The 18,765-nt window shown below is 39.7% G+C and overlaps 1 protein-coding gene across 1 annotated transcript in view; it reads left to right on the top strand.

Annotated features, from left to right (window-relative positions):
- The first annotated feature begins 232 nt into the window (after positions 1 to 232).
- LOC103144393 (ankyrin repeat and BTB/POZ domain-containing protein BTBD11-B-like) overlaps positions 233 to 18,765 on the top strand; it is a 50,873-nt gene continuing 32,340 nt past the window's right edge. The window contains exon 1 of the mRNA XM_016676041.1: positions 233 to 310. Coding sequence (XP_016531527.1) covers positions 233 to 310 — 78 coding nt within the window. The remainder of the gene's footprint in view (positions 311 to 18,765) is intronic.

The following is an 18,765-nucleotide window of genomic DNA, read 5'->3' as shown; positions in this document are numbered from 1 at the left end:
CACACACGCACACACACACACACACACACACACACACACCTATGCATACCTACATACACACAAGGAGAAGTTAGAGAGACTAATTCATGTTTTTGAACTGTGGGAGGAAGCCGAGATACAAAAGCAAATTATTAGATGGAAATTATGCAAAGTGCTGATTATTTTTTAATGATAAGTAAGTCTATTAGAAGAAAAGGTGAAAGCTCCCACCTGCTGCCTCGTCCTGCCCTCCATGAAAGGCCTGCAGGCGTTTGGGCGTTTCGTGTTTGAGAAAGGGCAGGAGGTCTTCCTGCACCTGGACACCCTGCAGGTCAGAAACTGGTCACACCTAAAAAAAAAAAAAAAAAGCTGAACTCTCTCAGCCTACCCGGTGTGTTTCTTTTATCGCTCCTTTTGTTTTTCTTAGCAGTCTACACATTGAAAATGCAGCCTTGCAGGTGCCACGGCTGGTGTCAGATTTCATGCTCCCTGCAGGCGACTGGATAAATCACTTGAATAATTTCACAGATGAAAAGTGTACAGCCAGGAAAAAAAAAAAAAAAAGGTCACCCTAGTTCAGCAGTAGCCATTGAATGTGCATTAGCATGATTCTGTTTTCTCTGGCTTATCTGAGACACTGGGAGTTCGATTTGTGTAATAGATGGAACCATTTTAAAGGTGTGCGAACATGCACACACACACACACACACACACTAAATAACAACTTTGCAATCAAATTTCCTCTTATATAGCACAACTTTTCCTTCGTTTTGGTTGGAATTATTATTTTTTTCTTTTAATGTGGTGCGAGTGGAATATGAAAGAAAGCCTGCAGTTCACATGCTGTAGTCATTAGCTTGAATGGAGAGAAGTTTTATAGCTTCCCACTCCATTACCAGTCCAACAATGTGCTCCGCTGCTCTTACTCCCTCTGCGCCGCTGGTTGATTTGTCTATGGACATTTCTGGTCAATCAGTGCAATGTTCTGGATGGGTGAAACGGTAGTCTGTCAGCCCGCTGATTGAGGCTGGGCAGCTTCTTTGGGGAGGCAGGAGCTCTTCATCCTGGAGTCTTTAACTGGATGGCTGCAGGCCAGTGGCTGCAAGAGCCTCCAGCTACTGATGTCATTGCGGGTTTTCTGGTATCAACACCCCCTAGGAAATAGCTCAGCTGTAGTACTTTATTTCTGCAGGGCAACTGCAAGTCGCGATTGGACCCCTTCATTTTTAAGAGACTTTCTTTGTGCTGGTGTCCCATTTTAGCCTAGCTAAACATAGCTTAAAGAACTGTAAATGAGAGACAAATGCTGTATGAGTTGTGATATGGGTTTAAAACTCTGATTACAGAGGTTGACAGTAAAGGCCTATTTCTGTGCTGTAAAAGCTGCTGACCCGCAGCTGACGAGGACCGATTGTGTTTCACATGCTGCTGGAGGCGTTCTGTCCTGCTCCCACAGCGCCGAGGCAAAGCACATTATCACATTTTACACCCAAAAAGCTGCGGAAGTGAGCTTCAACCTTCAGACTACAAGTTTGTCTCTTCCGTGTCTGAACTGGAGCGTCACAAGGTCATCACAGGAAACACACAAAGCCCTTTGCCGATGATTGATAGTCACTTCCTGGCAGCATTTCCATAATATTTGATGGAAGTGGAAGTGTCCGTATGTCTCCGAATCCTCCCAAGTCCACTGGCTGTCTGTCACTTGTCTCAGCGTTGTGAATGGTGACCCTTTTTTTTTGACTCATTTGTTCATCACATTAAAATGCATTATAACTTGTGTACTTTTTTAGCAGCCTTGTACATGCAAGAAACTTGAGTGTTTGTCAATATGAAACAACAACCTTTGCACACTTACATCAATTAATTCACATAATTTGAATTTCCAATGTAGCCTTTGTGTATTTTTTGTAATACAAGAAAGTAAAGTAAGTGGAAGTGTTTGCAAGTTACTAAAGAGAGAAACAAGAGTTTATACTTTTATACACGTTCCTTTTTAGTTGTTTTCCTACTTCTGTTTTTATTAATTCACACAGTTAAAATTGGAATATGATTGGAATATCCTTTCTTGTTTTACCTTGTGCACGCAACAGTTAAGAACAACAACAACAAAAAAAGAAAGTTGCAGGCGAGTGCAAACATTATGTACACAACACTAAAATGCATAAGGCGTAATTCATGCCTGTACCTGCCCACAAAGGGTCTGGTATGACTTTCTTTGGTCGTCTTTATGCTGCCTAGATTTCTCTCACACTGTTTACTGAGAACACTAAAAACAACAGTTACACCACCCACTTAAAGGTGGCGCCAAACACAAAACAAGTCAATGAAAGAGTAGATCAGATCATTAACAGAGGAAGAAAACAAACGCAAAACTTAATTTTCTTTTGTTTACTACCACGCAATCTGATGGTAGAAAATGCAGATCTCTAAATGGAGTCAGACTCATGTTCACAGACGTGGAGATGCATGTTTAGGCCTTGACACAATGTGTAAATACAGCTGTTTAGAGCTTTATTTTGATTGAACTTAATAAATTCTCGATGTTGTGTTGCATCACTTTGTGATACTTTAAATAAAATGTATTATTATTACTATAATACATCCAACTCCAGGCCATGGCATCGCTGCTCTCTGACAGCTACACGCCTATGCTACTGTTAGCTTCTGTTAGCACAAACATGCAACACGCCCACTTAATGCAGGTGTTTTTTTTCTTTTCTTAATTTATTCTTCCTTATGTGGGATCTTTCAAGATTCACATAAGCAATCTAAGTCTCTTATTGCTATTGAAAAGGACATTTTAAAATTACTTTTGTTTTCTTTTTCAATAAAAAGGAAAGAAAACCTGTATTGGATTTTTTTTTTATCACAAGTTGCATTTGTATAGTGCCAAAATAGAATTAAATATTTATTTTAACTTTCCAGTGTTTAGAAAAACTCATTTTGTGCATAATAGCTAGATTTTGGCATCCATTTTTTTCTTTTCTCCCACATTTTGTGTGATGGCATCTGTTGCTTGGTCAGATTAACCATCATTCAGGAGACTCCTGTGTTTGACAAGGAGTCAAATCAACATAGCAACACAACTCTTGCCTGAGTTTTTTTCTCTTTTGTTTGTGAGTTCAAAGCCTCCCTCCCTTGCATGTCAAGGTAAAGATAATTCCTCTCATAATAGCGTGTCTTTCCTCTGTTCTAACCAAGAGTAAATAATCACCAACACCATCCTGTTGGGCAAGCTATGAATGGCTCACATGTATTGGCAAGTAAAATATCCCTGCAGGAGAGGAGAAGCACCGGTGTCATACAATCTGCTACACTGACATGAGTCCAGGCACTCTTTCCATTCACAAGCTAACGACGAGGTCCAAAGAATCTGTGCTGCATTCAGTAAACGGTTCTTATGTAATTACTGAATTGTGTTTTAGTCACGTTGCTCAAAGTACATAGGCCATTAAAGCAGAGCTTTAAAAATCGAACACTTTGTTCTCTCATTAGGGCGCTAACACAAAGCTGCTCCACAGTCTCTCTTCATCTAAATTAGCTTTATTGATCATCCGAGGTGGACAGGGATCAGAGAATTATCAGTCAGGCCCTCTCACACGTCAGCTGATGTTATTTTGTCGTTTCGGTCAGAGCTGGAGGATTTACTGAAACATTTATGCAACATTTATTCATAATTTATTTGCCTTGCAAAGGAAAGTTCTTTTTTGTTCTCTTTTTGTCTTTGTGTGTAGACAGCTTTTATCCTCATTTTGCTAACAATCGATTCTTAATTAAACACAGCAGCAAAAATGTTTCAGGATCTGGGGTTTTGCTTTCTGTTTACATCGATATGAGATAGGCAAAAAACCATTGCCAGCAATCAGAACTTGCCACCGACTTGCTTATGTTAGTGTTGTGATGTGCAAAAAATAAGGGGTCTGTTTTGCCACTGTCTGTACTTTTTTCACTTGGATGATGCATATTATATGCAACAATCCTAAAGTCTGAGAGTGCTGAAAGCACAGCTTTTGATGTGCATACAAGCTTTAATAAGTTGTGTTGAGGAAAGATCGTGAGAACCAGTGTGAAATTTGATGGAGGTATAAATTCCAACATTTATAATGCCTCTGAAAGTCATTTGTGTTGGTCACTGCTTCATGTTTAAGTTTATTTTCAAGTAAGACTTTGGAGTACAGTAATGTAAAAATATGCAAATTAGTCCCTGCATCCGCCTCTAACAGATGTCCAGATTCAGCTGGGCTTTGAAACTGTTTTGCGCTGTCAAATAAAACAAAAACGCGTCGCTCTGTAAGAGCGACTTTTATCTAGAATTAGATAAAATTCTAAAATTCTAGAATAGAAGATGCAGATTTTGCTAGGAGCAGATTATAATGAATGAATGAATCATGAATAATGTTGTTTTTCCAGATTCTCTGAATAGATCCCATCTATTCAGAGACAAAAGAGGCTCATATCTTACATTTAAATTATATTCAGATTTCTTCATTATAAAACTATATGACATACAAATGTCAGTAAAAACGTTTTAAAAGCACACAACTTGACATTTCTCACATTTTATCATGATAAAAACACATACTTAATTGTATTTTATTCTAATTTTTTGAGACAAATCTCAAAGTAGTATTATTGTGAAGTGAAAGTAATATGCTGCCTTATTTTCAGACATCTACAGTCAGCCTGTCGGTAGAGATTTTATCTAAACTGTTTTATTGTAAGTCTGGCTCCATGTTACAGCCATTTTCCTTCTGGAAGGTGCAGTTCTGTTCCAGTCTCACGTCTTTTGTAGCCTGGGGTTTTTGGCTTGTTAAGTTTTACATGTTCTGTACACATTTGCTTGTATAGAATGTTACATAAAGATAAAAAAAAAATAAAAAAATAAAAAAATCTATATTTTCATTAGAGGCAGAAACACAAGGCTTGTTTTTGACCACTTCAGATGAACCAAAACTTTGTTTAGTTTAGATAAATAACTGAGAAATAAAATAAACTTGGGAGGTTTAGTCAGTTTTAACACTCTGTCTTCTGAGAAAAAAAAATTCGATTAAGTGTTCCCTTCCCTGTAACTATACTATTTTCCCAGCTTCAGGTAAATCAATGTTTTCAACTTTGGACAAATACCTGAAATAATCATTTTGAAAAGGATGGTTTGTTTTGGGTGTGCTTTCTTGTTCCGGCTGTCAGCTTTTATCGCAAATCAATACATTTTCATTTATTCTTTTTGTGAAGATCACTGGTTGTTTATCATTTCTGGAGTGAAGTCTAATTTGTCTTTCACCCAGGAATGTCCTGGGTAAGAGGAATGTGAGAAAATGACTTTATAAGGTAGATGGCGTCTAATTGATCAAAAATGCTCCCGAAAAGATCAAGCAGTTTGCAGAATAAAACATTTTGGGTGGAAACTTGAATACAAACTACTTCCTGTACAGTGAGTCAAACACTTTAGCCCCGTCGGCCTGGTGCATCAAGTACAGTAGCGGACATAATTACCCCAATCGAAAACAAAAAAAATAGCCTCTTTGAAAGGTTTCAAACTACCAGTTACTTTGTTTACTAAGGCTAGATGGAAGTTAGGCTATTCAGGATGATAACAAGAAGAAATATCGACCTACTGAGCATTTCTACACACTGACTGGTAGTAAATGTGTGCAATATATGAAATATTTTCTGATTTTAGTCTAACGCCAATTAGCATATATTGGATAAAGTAATAATTCAGTGTTTTTTTGTTTGTTTTTTTGTTTTTGTTTTTACAAATAGAAAATAAAGCCCTCATTTTTCAAATTGAAAATAAATCATAGCTTGTTTACTCAATTGTTATTGTGTTTTTATATTAGGTTTCTATCACAAAAAAGCTTTAACCATTGTGCATTCCCAGGAGGGGTCGAGTGGAGCAGCCTCCAATATACTGTCAGCTCTAAATTCATTTCATAGCATATTGACAATTTTAAGTTATTATATTGTTTTAGAAAACACCAAGCTTTTCAAATAGGAAAGGGAGGCAAGAAAATCCCCTGTTCTGTGTTTATATCTGTATAAAAACAGATTAGTGTTTTCCTCAGCAGGGAGCGGTAACTTCCTGCAGTCTTCTTGTCACCTTGAGTGTGGTTTATCAAGAGACAGACATTTGTCAAATGTTGTTTTTGCACTTGTGAATGTGAGAAGATTGGAGCAGCTCGTATGACTGTTGCAGCAGTCTGTTCATCTTAGCAACAATACTACAACATCTTGCAGGCTGTCAAGGTTCCTGTTTTCAACCCCGGCTGAAGATGTTCTGCAGTATTGGGCTGATGCACCCCTGAACTGGCAGTGAAGGTTTGTTATAGAGCCAATTAGACAGATATGTGTTGGAGAGGTTCATTGAAGGATGGAACATACAGCTCTTGTCCTCTATGTCACCCTGTCATTGTCACTTGTCTGACGGCTCTCAAACATTTTTTGCGCCTTTGTTAAAATTTCAGAGTGTAGGGACTTAAAAAAATTGAGACATTGATGAATCATTTACCGTTTTCTAGCTCGGATGTGTCATGTATCCCATACCATTCATTCGAAAGACAAAGAGATCTGTGTGCAGATGAGTGAGAGAGGGATTTTTCCATCTGTACAAAAAATTATATGATCTCATTTTTTTTTTTTAAACTTTCAAAATCTTTTAGCATTTAAACCTGTTCAAAACACATTTAACCAGACAAATATACAAACACACCATTTGGTTGCAGTTCACCTGTACTGAAATGTTCTGGCAAAAGTTCTATTGCACAAATGACAGGACTGCTCTGCTACTGTGTGTCATCTTTGCTCTGGGAAGTTGGCTTTTTGATGTTCGCAGGCAGAAAAACAAAAAAGAAAAACCCTTCCACCTGGGAAGTGAACTGCCCAGGTTCACTATCCAATAAGGCTGCATAAAAACTAAAAGTAAAGTACAAACTAAGCACTTCTGACAGCTTATGTGTCATTAGATCAGAGGCTCACATAGTTCTGTGAATTATCTACTTGTTGCAGACTATTGTTGGTGGTTTGTAATGCTAACAGTAGCGTCGGTGGGTAGGATGAGAATCAGAACTCAAGTAGGAGTTGCTCTATTTCATGATATTTTTATTCAAATAAACGTAAAACGTATGGTGCAGTAAAACAACTCCCAAAAGTAATTTTCCCCCCAGAGTTACTGAAGTAAATGTGACTAGTAGATACTTTGAATGGTTTTGCACCTCCTATATATATATACAATTTCAGCTCTGATGTGGAGGATAAATGACCATTACTATCTTCATTTATTCTATGGGTTTTTTGTGCTTATTTATTACAACGGGAATCATGCACAAAGCAGCCAACCTATGATTTTTCACCGGTTGTTTTCAGTTGATCACTCTGAATCTTTTTCTCAATTCTTGTTGTAAAATGATATCGAAAATGCTCAAAACAGTCAATGAGTCAGTCATATCTCCATTACATATGATAAGAAGCATTCTCAAGACCCTCCAAAAGGCCTCTAAATGACCTTAAGAGGCTGAATTTTAATGATGTGTTCTTCTCTGGCCTGAAGGTGGCCTAAGCAAACATGTTAAAGCCCAACAAATATGCCTTTACTGCATTAAGTCCTAATGGAAAATCTCTCTCGTGTCATTTTCCTCCCTCCAGCAAATTGTTCCCACTTTCATTTCTGCCTGTGTTTTCCCTGGAGCTCCCCATCAGCCCTTCAGCAAACTGTGATGTGCTTGTCAACACATCACACCTTATTAGGATTTTATGTATAGCACATGTTATCTTCTTAGATTTTTTTTCTCTCTCACCATCTACATTCTTTTTAAATTACCTGACCAACTTTTGTCAACAAATGTTATGTTTATTTATCCGGGGGAGGTGTGTGTGTGTGGGGGTGGGGGGGAATTGTGACAGTGATTCCCTTTTAGATGTAGCTGCCCCCAGTTTTGCTACTAGTGGCACAGAGACGGAAAACATATTTCAAACTGTAGCTGCATAAAAACAGCTTTTCTGCTTTCTTGTGCAGTTTCACAAATACATGTGGAAGCATATCACCAGTCATTCTTTTCTGCTTGTCTCCATTTTGCATGATCCTTCCTCTGGTCCATGCAGTCCTGAAAACTGGCTCTGTTGTTAAGACGCCAGTGTGCAGCACTCTGTGTAACATGTTTGCTTCTTTTCATGGCAGCCGCACACTTAGTCAAAGCTGCTGCTGAGGACAAAATTTGCTCTCGGTATTGCGTGACTTGTTTACACGTCAATCACGCTCAACACATAAAAGCTCCAATAGGCTCAATGTGCAAGTATTAGTATGGCAGGACGAAAAAGAAAAAGAATATTTGGAAATATGGTGGAACCGCAACATAAAAGGAAACTGTAGAAAAGCGATTGTGCTAAGAAAAACTATTTTGTGAGATTTTCTTAGCAGTAGACATATTATGTATCATATAGGCTATTTTTTTGTACAAGTGTCTTGCTTATGTCTTTCAAATTGTGATGCACGATTGCACAAAATACAAGTATTTCTTTTTTCTCCAGTTTGTGCAAGTAGATGGGTTTATGGTAGTGGTACCAAACAGACATACTTAGATGTTTCCTTCTACGGCTTTTGATAATTTCAAGGTTTTTGTGAGATCTAGGCTCAAGTATTGAAAATATGATTTGTTTCTGATGCAGTAGCATGTTTTCTTTACTGCTGAAATCATATTCAGATTGAATCTTATTTCTTCGTATTATCTGTGCAATTAAACCAACACAAGATTTGGAGTAGCTAAAATATTGTCTCAAAAAATCTGACATCCCTTCAAGAAATTGTATAAAATAACGTGAAATGTTAGTAGTGGAGTTCTAATTGGCGTACGGCATAAGTCTATGATTTTATTTTCAACGCTTGCTAATGGGAGGTAGCTCAAATACCAAAACTTCATACACAATAAAATAATAGAGACACACAAGATGTGAACATACAAAATGTTGTTGTTGACATTTTGCAGTTTTGTCTTCAGGTGTCACTAAATTCTAGACGTCTTCCTTTAAATAGTAAAAATACTTTTCTGTAATCCAGCTTGTTGACGGCCTGTGGTGCATTTAAAGGCCTCTTCACTGTCATTCAATCTTCACTCTCACATACCTGGTGAATGCTGTGGACCACATGTTCTGCTTGAATAACACAAAGGTAGCTAACGTGACATGGGATCAAATCATTCACATCAGCTACCACACACTCGTTTGCACGAAAGGACAATTAGCAGAGTTATGTGTAAACGTGTATAATAAACTGCTGTATGTCAGAAAACAAGTCCAAGTCTTAAGGAGCAGCACACATGCCCAAAGGTAGCATTGCTATGACACACTTTTCTGCGTTCAGCTCTAATGGAAAAAGACGCATAAAGGGTCACTCAGAGTTGCTGCTGTAGAAGAGGAATTAAGTAAGAAAACTAAAAGAAAATAAATCAAGACTTTGAGTCGAACCGAGTGCACAGCAGTTAAACTTTGATCTAGTTTCTCATTGAAAGAGGCATCTGGGTCTTTTGGAAACTCTTGAAAGCAGACTTGAGTTCAAGGCGTAGGTTCACTATTCATGCTTGTGCTCTCCATCAAGAGCCTGACTGTACTACCTCTGGCTGCCGGGTCGGCGTTATATAACCCATATAAGAGTGTCTAGTGTGAAAAGAGTACAGACTGCTGCTAATGGAACAAGGAGCCTAACATAAACAGAGAAAAATCATGAGCAAAACTCATTAACTGCAAGCAGTGCAACAGGACAGAGTCAATCAATGGAGTCACAAGTGTTCAGAGAAACATTTTTCCACAAGACTCTTGACAGCGTGACATTATCCCATGGAAGAGCTGAGCACATTTCTGCCATTTTGGCAAGCCAGTCATGGACTCATAAGACTTGCATAATGAGTTTAAGTACACAAATTCTTGTGACTCACATACTCTGTCCAATTAATGGTGACAGAAACAATAGGGTTTTTGTATAATAGCAGTCAACCTTCAGTAATGTTTACATTTCTGTGTTAATCTTTACTGGAACTCCCAGAAGTTGACATAAATTAAAGCCCCACTGATTTTACGGCTGTGGAAGCTGGCGTCCAAGGGAGGAGAAAGGAGAGACTTTAAAAAGACAGCCGGTGTTCTGCCAGCACTGTTTAATCATGCATATTCTTCGGTCACGTAGTGTCCCAACATACCTAAATGAGCGTTTTGCTAAGAGTGGTGTGAACACATTTGGACAAGCTTCAGTGAATCACTTTCAGACACAAACAGATTCAAAGTCGTGCATCTCACATTCAGCCACTCCAAGGCTGCTTCTCTTCAAAGTCAAACTATCATTCTCCATGAGGACACCCTCATGTACATCACACAGAAGATTGGCTTTATTTCTAAAGGAGGTTGTCTCTTTTCCTTCGACCCCAATGTCTCTGAGTTTGGCCAGTTCCCATCTTTGGCTTTACAGTCGAGCGCATCGAGGTGTGAGAGCATTAAGTGCCACAGCTCTCCAACTTGTGATAGGTGGAAGAGAGCCGGCCTGGGTTGCAAAAAGAATCTGTAGTGCCTGCGGCGGCCTGGGACCGAGCCACCATTAATTACCACTAACGAGTTAAGCATGAGTGGCCTGATGATGAACTACTCTCTGCACAGATCAGAGACGAGCATCGGATGCAACTCTGTGATGGGTTATGTGAGGGAATGTGGCTGGGCTGGTTTGGAGGGGTGTAGCAGTCTGAATGCATTTTGACGGTGTATAAATAATTAGTGAGGGAAGAAGTTTCACTAAGAGGAATTAGAGTAGTAAAGGATCCTCTACAAGTGCTAGTTCCAGCCTTATGGCGCCATTTAGATTCATTGAGAAACCTGAGCAAATATGAGCTAAATTTGGTGTTCCGTGCAATATTTGTGTCTTCAAGCAACTTCCTTGTTTGCGTTCGTGCTTTTTTAGCCTTTAAAGTGGACCACACCTCAAAATCTAAGCTTGAGAGCTGAATTACTCATAGTTCTCTTTCACAGTATTTCTTTTATAAGCTATGCATGCATTGCCTTCTTAGAGAGTAAGACAGGAAAAAGAGAAAAAGGGGGTTACAGTAAAAGCTTCCACGTGCAAAGAGGATTTTTTAAGAGCGTGCAGGCATGTGCACGTAACTGTGATGTGCATCCTGCCCATGTGTTTGGACCTGAAATGGAGTGTTCCCTTCTCCCAGCAGACCCCCTCCACCCACCATACATTTTACAGCAGCATAGCTGGAGCTGTTTGGAGAGAGGTCAGGGAAAACACATGTAGGGGAAATCCAGAGGAATCAGAGGGAAACCCAGTCTGGCTGATTCCCTGTAGCTCACTAGCATCAGCTGCTGCACCGAGACATATTTACTTTGGCAAGGTTTTCGGTATAAGATGAAGTGTTGACAGCGAGTGAGATGGTTATGACCTGAAATACGAAATGAGCTGACGGGAACGATGTGTGTGTCCCGTCGTTAGCTCCGGCGTTCAGATTTTTTTAAATGACTTTCATTAAAGTTACAACCAGTAATCGTTTCTGAACCTTTAGTGGAACCAGTGTAACTTTGTTGTAAGTCAGATGAACCATCTGTTTTAGCTAAACTTTGGCAGTTTAAAATGTCTCAAACTGAAAGTTCTCATACCTGTCAGGGGTCAGGGGTCAGGGATGCCAAACTCCAGCCGTCAGGAGCGATTGTCCTACTGCTCTCCCTCATCAACACGTTATGTGGTTCTGCAGAGGCTTGGTAACTAGCCGTTCATTTGCTTCATGTGTGTCGGAGAAGGGATGGATCTAGAATTTCCAAGATCCCTCGAGGTCTCGACTTGGGCACCGCTGCTGTAGGTCAGCACTGTAGTTCCAGATGTTAAATATCCACTACTTTACAAATTAAACCATTTTACCTTGGAGTAATTTTACCTTTTTTCTTTTCCAGCCAAATAGCATCAACATGAAGGCTACAGCTCATTCATATTTGAACTTGTGCAACTGTCACTCTCTCGTTTGGAGCTGCCACGCATCAGCAAATGCTCAGTTAAGGGGAGAAGATTAAGTAGAAACAGCTGTCCAGGCAGAACATGCTGCAGCTATTCTACCTGCTTTAAGTGATCCTGTAACTTTGCGTCTTTATCGTTGCGTCCTGAGCTCCCCGCAGCATGAAAGCGTCGGTTCTTGTCATCACAAATCTGTTGAGGCGAGAGCTGCGTTTAAATTTGTAAATCGCCCCCGCCTTATCATTTGGTTTACAACAGCAGGTAAGATCCCCGTTCATACTGCTACTGCGTGGAAATGTGTAAGGTCGCTCCTAATGTTTGCTTTGTTCCAAAAATATTTCAGCTTAGGTCGGAAAATCCTGCATATGGTTTAGCTTATGTCCGTGTCATATTTTCTGTCCGACAGGAGGGGGAGGATGCATTTCGTTCTCCGACAGCCTCTTGTGTTTCTGTTGTGAGCTCTACATAAACTTTCTAGGCACTTATGGACATCTGAGTTCTGCCTTTTACATTCCTCAAACTTAACATAAAGATTAATGGGTTAGAAAAATTGCTAAAGAATTTAGACTCAATATACCTGTAAGTCCACATCTCGGTGCATCAAAAAGTTCTCCAACCCTCTTTAACCACTGTTAACATTTTCAGTGTTTGCTATGTTTAGTTTGTTCCTCCTACTGACAAGCTGATGGCTTTCCATCACTCTGAAAATGTCCTCATAGATGCTCATTGCGATAGACCATCTATCCGCCACAGTTAAAGGAACAATTAGCAGTGATAGATTCATTGGATCCCACTTGAAAAAAATATAAAATAAAAAAATACAAGCTTCCCATTAAATGGGTTCTGAGTGAAGATTTTTGTGCTACTGATTTATTGAGTGATAATGAAAATTGCACAATTACCTTCGGGCTGGTGTTTAGCTTCAGGTCTGAATGCAATCGTTCACTTGCAAGTCTTGACAAAGGGGGCTTTGTTTTCCTTAGACCCTGTGCATTTCCCAATATGAGGAAAACCGTTGAGGTCGCTGGGACTCATCAGTCAGTTGAGGTTTCTGCAAAGTGCTGAAAATTGAAAGATTACATGGCCGATATGAGTGTTCCCTCATTAGGAAAATGACAAGGGGTGTCTGCTAACCGAAGCCCAGAGCAGTGTGAGACACCGCTGGGAGGACCGAGGCACCGACGGCCGAGCAGCAACAGGGAGCTGCTCGCAGCACCGGGCCTCATCATTCTCTGCCAGTCATGGCCCGCTTCCAGTCGATGCCTCTGCTGTGTGAGGCCACTCTGCAAAGTCAGAGTGATTGATTGCTTGAGGTATGTTAAACAATCACGGGGCAGTTTGGAGTTCTGTGTCTGAAAAATTGGTGGTGTCCTGACACAATGAAGCAACTCCAGGAAGAGTTACGTGTCAACGTTTTTAGTAAGAGAGACAGATAAGCTCCCAAAATTTCTTTTTTTGAAGGTAATAATAAAATCATTAGGTAGAAGAGTGCTTTGTGACTACAGGGACTCTGAGTCACTTGTCATGACGTTTAATGTCTTACACACACTATGCACAGGCTGGGGAAAACCACCCTCACTCGAATATAAACAGGAGCACATAATTACATCATCACACAGGCGCTTTTATAGTGCAACAAGCTTTATCTTGCAGTTTCCATTGAATTTAGAGTCATCTGCATGCTATGTGTGCAATAAACTCACATTTAGAGCTGAGACGAGAAGGCATGTTTGCGTTTGATGCTGCAGTGACGCACAGCGTGGCAGGAGTCTTGCCTGTCTGCTGGGATGGCAGCAGTTATCAGATTACTTCTGCATGGCGGCAGGACAGGAGGGGCAAAGGGAAAATGAATTCAGTTTTTTTAGCTTGCAGTTTGATGTTGATACTGGATTGATCCTTATCTTGTGCAAGTTTCATTAGCGTAATATTATAATAGTGTAACAATGTTTATTATTGAAGTTAATTACGTAGTAGAAATAAATGAACAGATGACAGATGAATAGCAGGGAACATTTCAACTTTAAAGGCTGGAGAAAGTAAGGTCAGCATTTCTGGGGTTTTTTTTTTTGTTTTGTTTTTTTTCCCCCCCAAGATATAAAATTTGGACAAATACAAATAAAGACTGAATCTGGTTTCATTTTAGAAGAGAAATAAACTCACAGGCTGTGGCCCTCTTTGCTCCAGGAGCAATGCACTTATTTTTGACGATATTTTGGTTTTCTTGTTTTCAATAGAGACTAATATAATCCTTGGACATTTACTGAAGATAACAGGAAAAGAAGCTGCATGGCTGACCACTAGGGAGGCCGTTAGTTGAAAGAGTTGACCAAGTGAAGATGCAACGTGCTCAAACTGTGGCCGGACCAAACCTGTCTGAAATTAAATCACACTAAACATTTTCTGTTAAATATCAATCAAGACCTTGTGTCTCAGTGAGATTTACCTATGTAAATGAGGGTGAAGTAAAATAAAAATACCTAGCATTTCTATAGTAATTCTTTGCTAAATGTGAGAAAAGTAAGATTCATTTTTTTTACTTCTTTCAAATGCAGAAGTATAACTACACTACATTCTCTCTCTGACTTAGGTCAAACATTTTGGGTAACCTTCCATAAATCTCTCACAATAGTTTTGCCGGAATTTTGGTTTTTCTTTCCTGAGTTGTTTGCAAACAATGAATTCATTGTCCTTGAGCCACTTTGTAAAGGACAACAGTCCCTCGTGGAAAACTTCAAGCCGCAGAGCATGTTTTCAAACTTTACGGTGCTTTTGCAAAGTGTTGTGTGTTCGATCTCTTCGGATGAAAGATGAATGTTATGGTTGTGAAGGAAGTAACTGATGTAGGACTGTTCTCCTGTGTCGCAATATTTTCTTAGCAGTGACGCCTGTGGTTTGGAAAGAGAACTGCAGCAAGGGAAGCAAAATAAACAAATGCGTTTAGTCTTGGAGGATTGTTTCACACTAATCATTGGGGATCAACTAAATATTCCTGCTTCTGGATTGTTTTATACTCTTTGTTTTGAATTCTCACCACAGCTGAGCTATTTCAATTTTGTCATCATAACAATAATATGATTCTTTGCTTAGTGTACCTTGCAAATGTCAGTGAAAATAAGATGTTTAAAACTGTTATTCTGATAAAAGGATCACACCTCTGTTAAGGTAAATAATTTCCTCCTCTTCTTTATGGTCTTGTTTCTCATTCATACACTATTATAAAGGATTGTCAAGTCTTCAAGGCTTTTAACAAAAAAAAAAAGAAGTTCTGCACACTTATAAACGTCCAAGCCGCAATTATCAACTGTGGGACAGAGGGGAGACTCCTGCCTAAAACGCTATGAAATAAAATTTTGTCTAAACTAATCTATTTCTGCTTGATATTAAGATAAAGGAGAAATACAATGACACTACACCTGCTAGTGCTTGAACCCCAGGCAGAGAAATGCATCACTTTGCTAATGAGGAAACTCTGACTTCATTACATCTTTACAGTCGATGCGGAGATTGTAGTAATGTGTTACAATCATTACTACAGGAATTGACTTAGTTGGTTTAAATGTGTGAGATTTTTTATTGAAAGATATATTAATTCTAAAATGATCACACATCCAATCGTAGGCTGATCACCGTCTTCTGGTGGAGATTTCTGCAGAATATCATGTACTTTCCAACATGTTCAGGTTTCTCTGACTTTCTCCTTGCTCCAGCCCTCAGCTAAATAGTAGGATAGACTCGGCTGCCCAGCAGGGTTGGTTCACAGAGTAAGTTGCAGTAGCAACTTTACTCAGAGTAACAGCTACTTGGCTTTCTGAGACCGGAAACCTATGGGACACACATGTTTACCCCTGGATTTACTCCAAGTCCTCTCTCACCCCGCTTTCTGAAATGGGCCCCATGAGGAACCCTTGAGGGAGAGGCCGCATTTTTGAGTCTGTCCATGTTTCATTCCACCCAAAAATTCACATTTCATTTTGCATACTTGCAGCAACAGTTTGCTCCAGTAGATATTTTTAATATGTGAAATGTCTCAGCATCATTTGCTCTCAGCAAAGTAGAAAAACGATCTTTGGTTTTGACGAGACTCGCAGCTGTTGCTTCACTCTGGTCCTTCTCTAAAACACTTAACACTGCGGAGAAAAAAAAGAAAAAAGAAAAAGAAACATTACAATATTCATTCTTTTAAAAGTACAGTTCAAACCTCCCCTGGGAAGGCTTTACTGATGGATTACAAAGCCTGGTGTCATCATGCGTCACTGCTCCTTACATCCGTCTCTGCCCAGAATACATTGAATCATCCACTCTGCGCTGCAATGCATTTTTGTCACATCTTCCATCTGCTGCTTCCATGAAAGCAGCCATTTTCTTAAAACATATCAAAAGAAGAGAAAACATAACGGGTAACATTGGATGGTGGGGGGCACCTGGTGTGTTGTCTATCCAAAGGCAAAAGATTCGAGGTGGCATTCGTAAAATATCACAGAAATCTTCTTTGAAAGCTAGCTTTTGCAAGCCTGTCATTAAATGTGATTACGAGAGATCTAGAGCAGTGGCTTCACCTGACGCACACTAAAGAGACACCCCCCGCTCACACAGACTCAGAGATGAAAACACACGGGGATGCAGGCATTTAGTCATGCAACGTCTTGCACAGGCAGTGACTGTACGCATCTGGCCTTGAGGACTCTCCGGTCGTCGTATCTCCTTTGCTCTTTATTTCAACGTTTGTGAAATTCTGATGTCCAGGAGCGTGTTTTACTGAAAGCTTTGTCTTGCAACTCAAAACGATTCCATCCCTTTTAAAATGACCCTCAGGAAAATGCCTCTCAGCAGAAAGTCTCATTTTATAAAAATTTGTCATATCCTTTAATTACCCCAGCGCCTCAAGTACAAAATGAACAATTACTTGAGAGCACTGTTGCATTCACCAGTAAGTCTGCGTCTGTCTGAGGTTCGGAACCTTGATGTGTTTTTCAGGGTAATTCGCTGCAACTACATCTATGATTTGCTCCAATGCAACAGCCCTCAAAAAGACACTTTTTATTATTATTGTTATTATCTGTTCCAGGTTATTGGAGGTAGCTCCAAAAATGTAAATACTGTAGAGTTTATTCCCTCAGACACCACCAAGAGCTCCCTGAGACGCATCGCTGGATGAGCAGAGAGATTACGGCTCAGTGGCTTCAGATTTTTTTTTTTCTCTGCTGCTGATGATTGCCGGCGTACTCTTGAAAGCATCCTGCGGGAAGTGTGCAACTCACGGATATTACACGCAGACTTATTACCCTTGACAGAAGAAATGAGATGAAAAGAGGGAAATAATAGAAAGAGCCACCACCTTGGGGTGGAATAGCTCACAGCCTGCAGGGAGGCTGGTTTCCCTCTGATTGGACAAGATTGTGTAACTTCAGTTGTGGCCTTGTTGTGCATCGGTCACCCGTCACAAGATGTCCGTCTTTGTGTGAGTGTGTGTGTGTGTGTGTGTGTGTTTGTGTGTCGTTGGCTTGTTTAGTGTTGCGTCTCTGTTTTCTTTTGACTTACTCACAGTTGCTTCCTTTTTTAGCTCTCGTCCTGATTTCGACATCGCAACCGGGCTGCCCTCTCTTAGATTTTAGATCCATTTAGTTTCTTCACTTTTCAGTGTTTGATATGTCATCTTTCATGATACAGAATATTCTGAAACATTTTGAGGTCAGTGTGAAAGAGAAACAGAACATTAAGTCAACCCGTTAGGTCCTAGACAAACCAATATAAAAGCTAAATATGAGGAATTACTGATATTAATGTGTAGTAAAAATCTAAAATTGTGCCGCAGCGACCCTATAGACCCAAATTGTCAAAACAGATAATGGCAACAATCTGCTTAAATATTCTTTGATGTCTTCCTTATTCTTTCAGCAAAAAATTGTGATAGAGCCGTTCGCACAATTCTCAGAAATTTGTTTTTAGTTTACAACTCAGGCAAGGAGATGAAAAGTAAAAAAAAAAAAACAAAAAAAAAAAAAAAAACACTTTGTACACAAGCGCTACAGTTTGCTGATCCCAAGAACACTGAGTTTTCCTGAAAGGCAGAGTTTCTGAGAGCATTTCTTAAAATAAAAAGCTGAGCTGACAGAACAGATATTTAAAATTCACAAAAGTTTTAACAGGTGAGCCATCGAGTAAAGATTGCTCCACTTTAAAGTCTTGTTTAGTCCTTTTGTCTTGGCTACAGTCATATCCAGCCTGCTCTGACAGCGCCGTGTCACCAGGGCCTTCGCCCTTGTGAGATCATGTTTCTTTACTAATCCAACCAGAGCCATTTTATTAGCATATTTAATTAAAATTCAGCTTTGGTCATTAATCACAAATTTGTTTGTAAAAAGAGAGAATAACACAGGAGAGAGAACGCAGCCTGTGGGGGCATCTGGCGCTCACTGCGAGCAAATCAGAAATGTTTCCACCGCTGCAGACCGTGTGTGGATGACGGGGTAGAAAATCTCTGATCCAGAGAACCAGACCTTCGGTGACCAAACGTCCACGTTTCCCTGGACATGTCCACTTTTCGCATTCCATCCAGGGAGCTTTCATTGATGAAAATGTCAAAGTTTTCAACATATTCTTAAACTGACTGGTGTAATGCATGAAATACGACAGTTTTTTATTCATGTGATGTCCTCACCATCATGAGTGGCTGCTAAGTGGATGGATTTTTTATCCATCCAAAGACTGAACAAACAGCGCAAGCTGCACAGCTACTTATGTTTACAAGATGCTTATTGGATGAAGCAGAAAATACATTTTTGCAACCATCTCAGCTGAAACACCTGAGT

The sequence above is a fragment of the Poecilia formosa genome, unplaced genomic scaffold (genome assembly GCF_000485575.1).
Source record: "Poecilia formosa unplaced genomic scaffold, Poecilia_formosa-5.1.2 Scaffold125, whole genome shotgun sequence".
Lineage (NCBI taxonomy): Eukaryota > Metazoa > Chordata > Actinopteri > Cyprinodontiformes > Poeciliidae > Poecilia > Poecilia formosa.
This window is presented reverse-complemented; position numbering and strand designations above follow the sequence as displayed.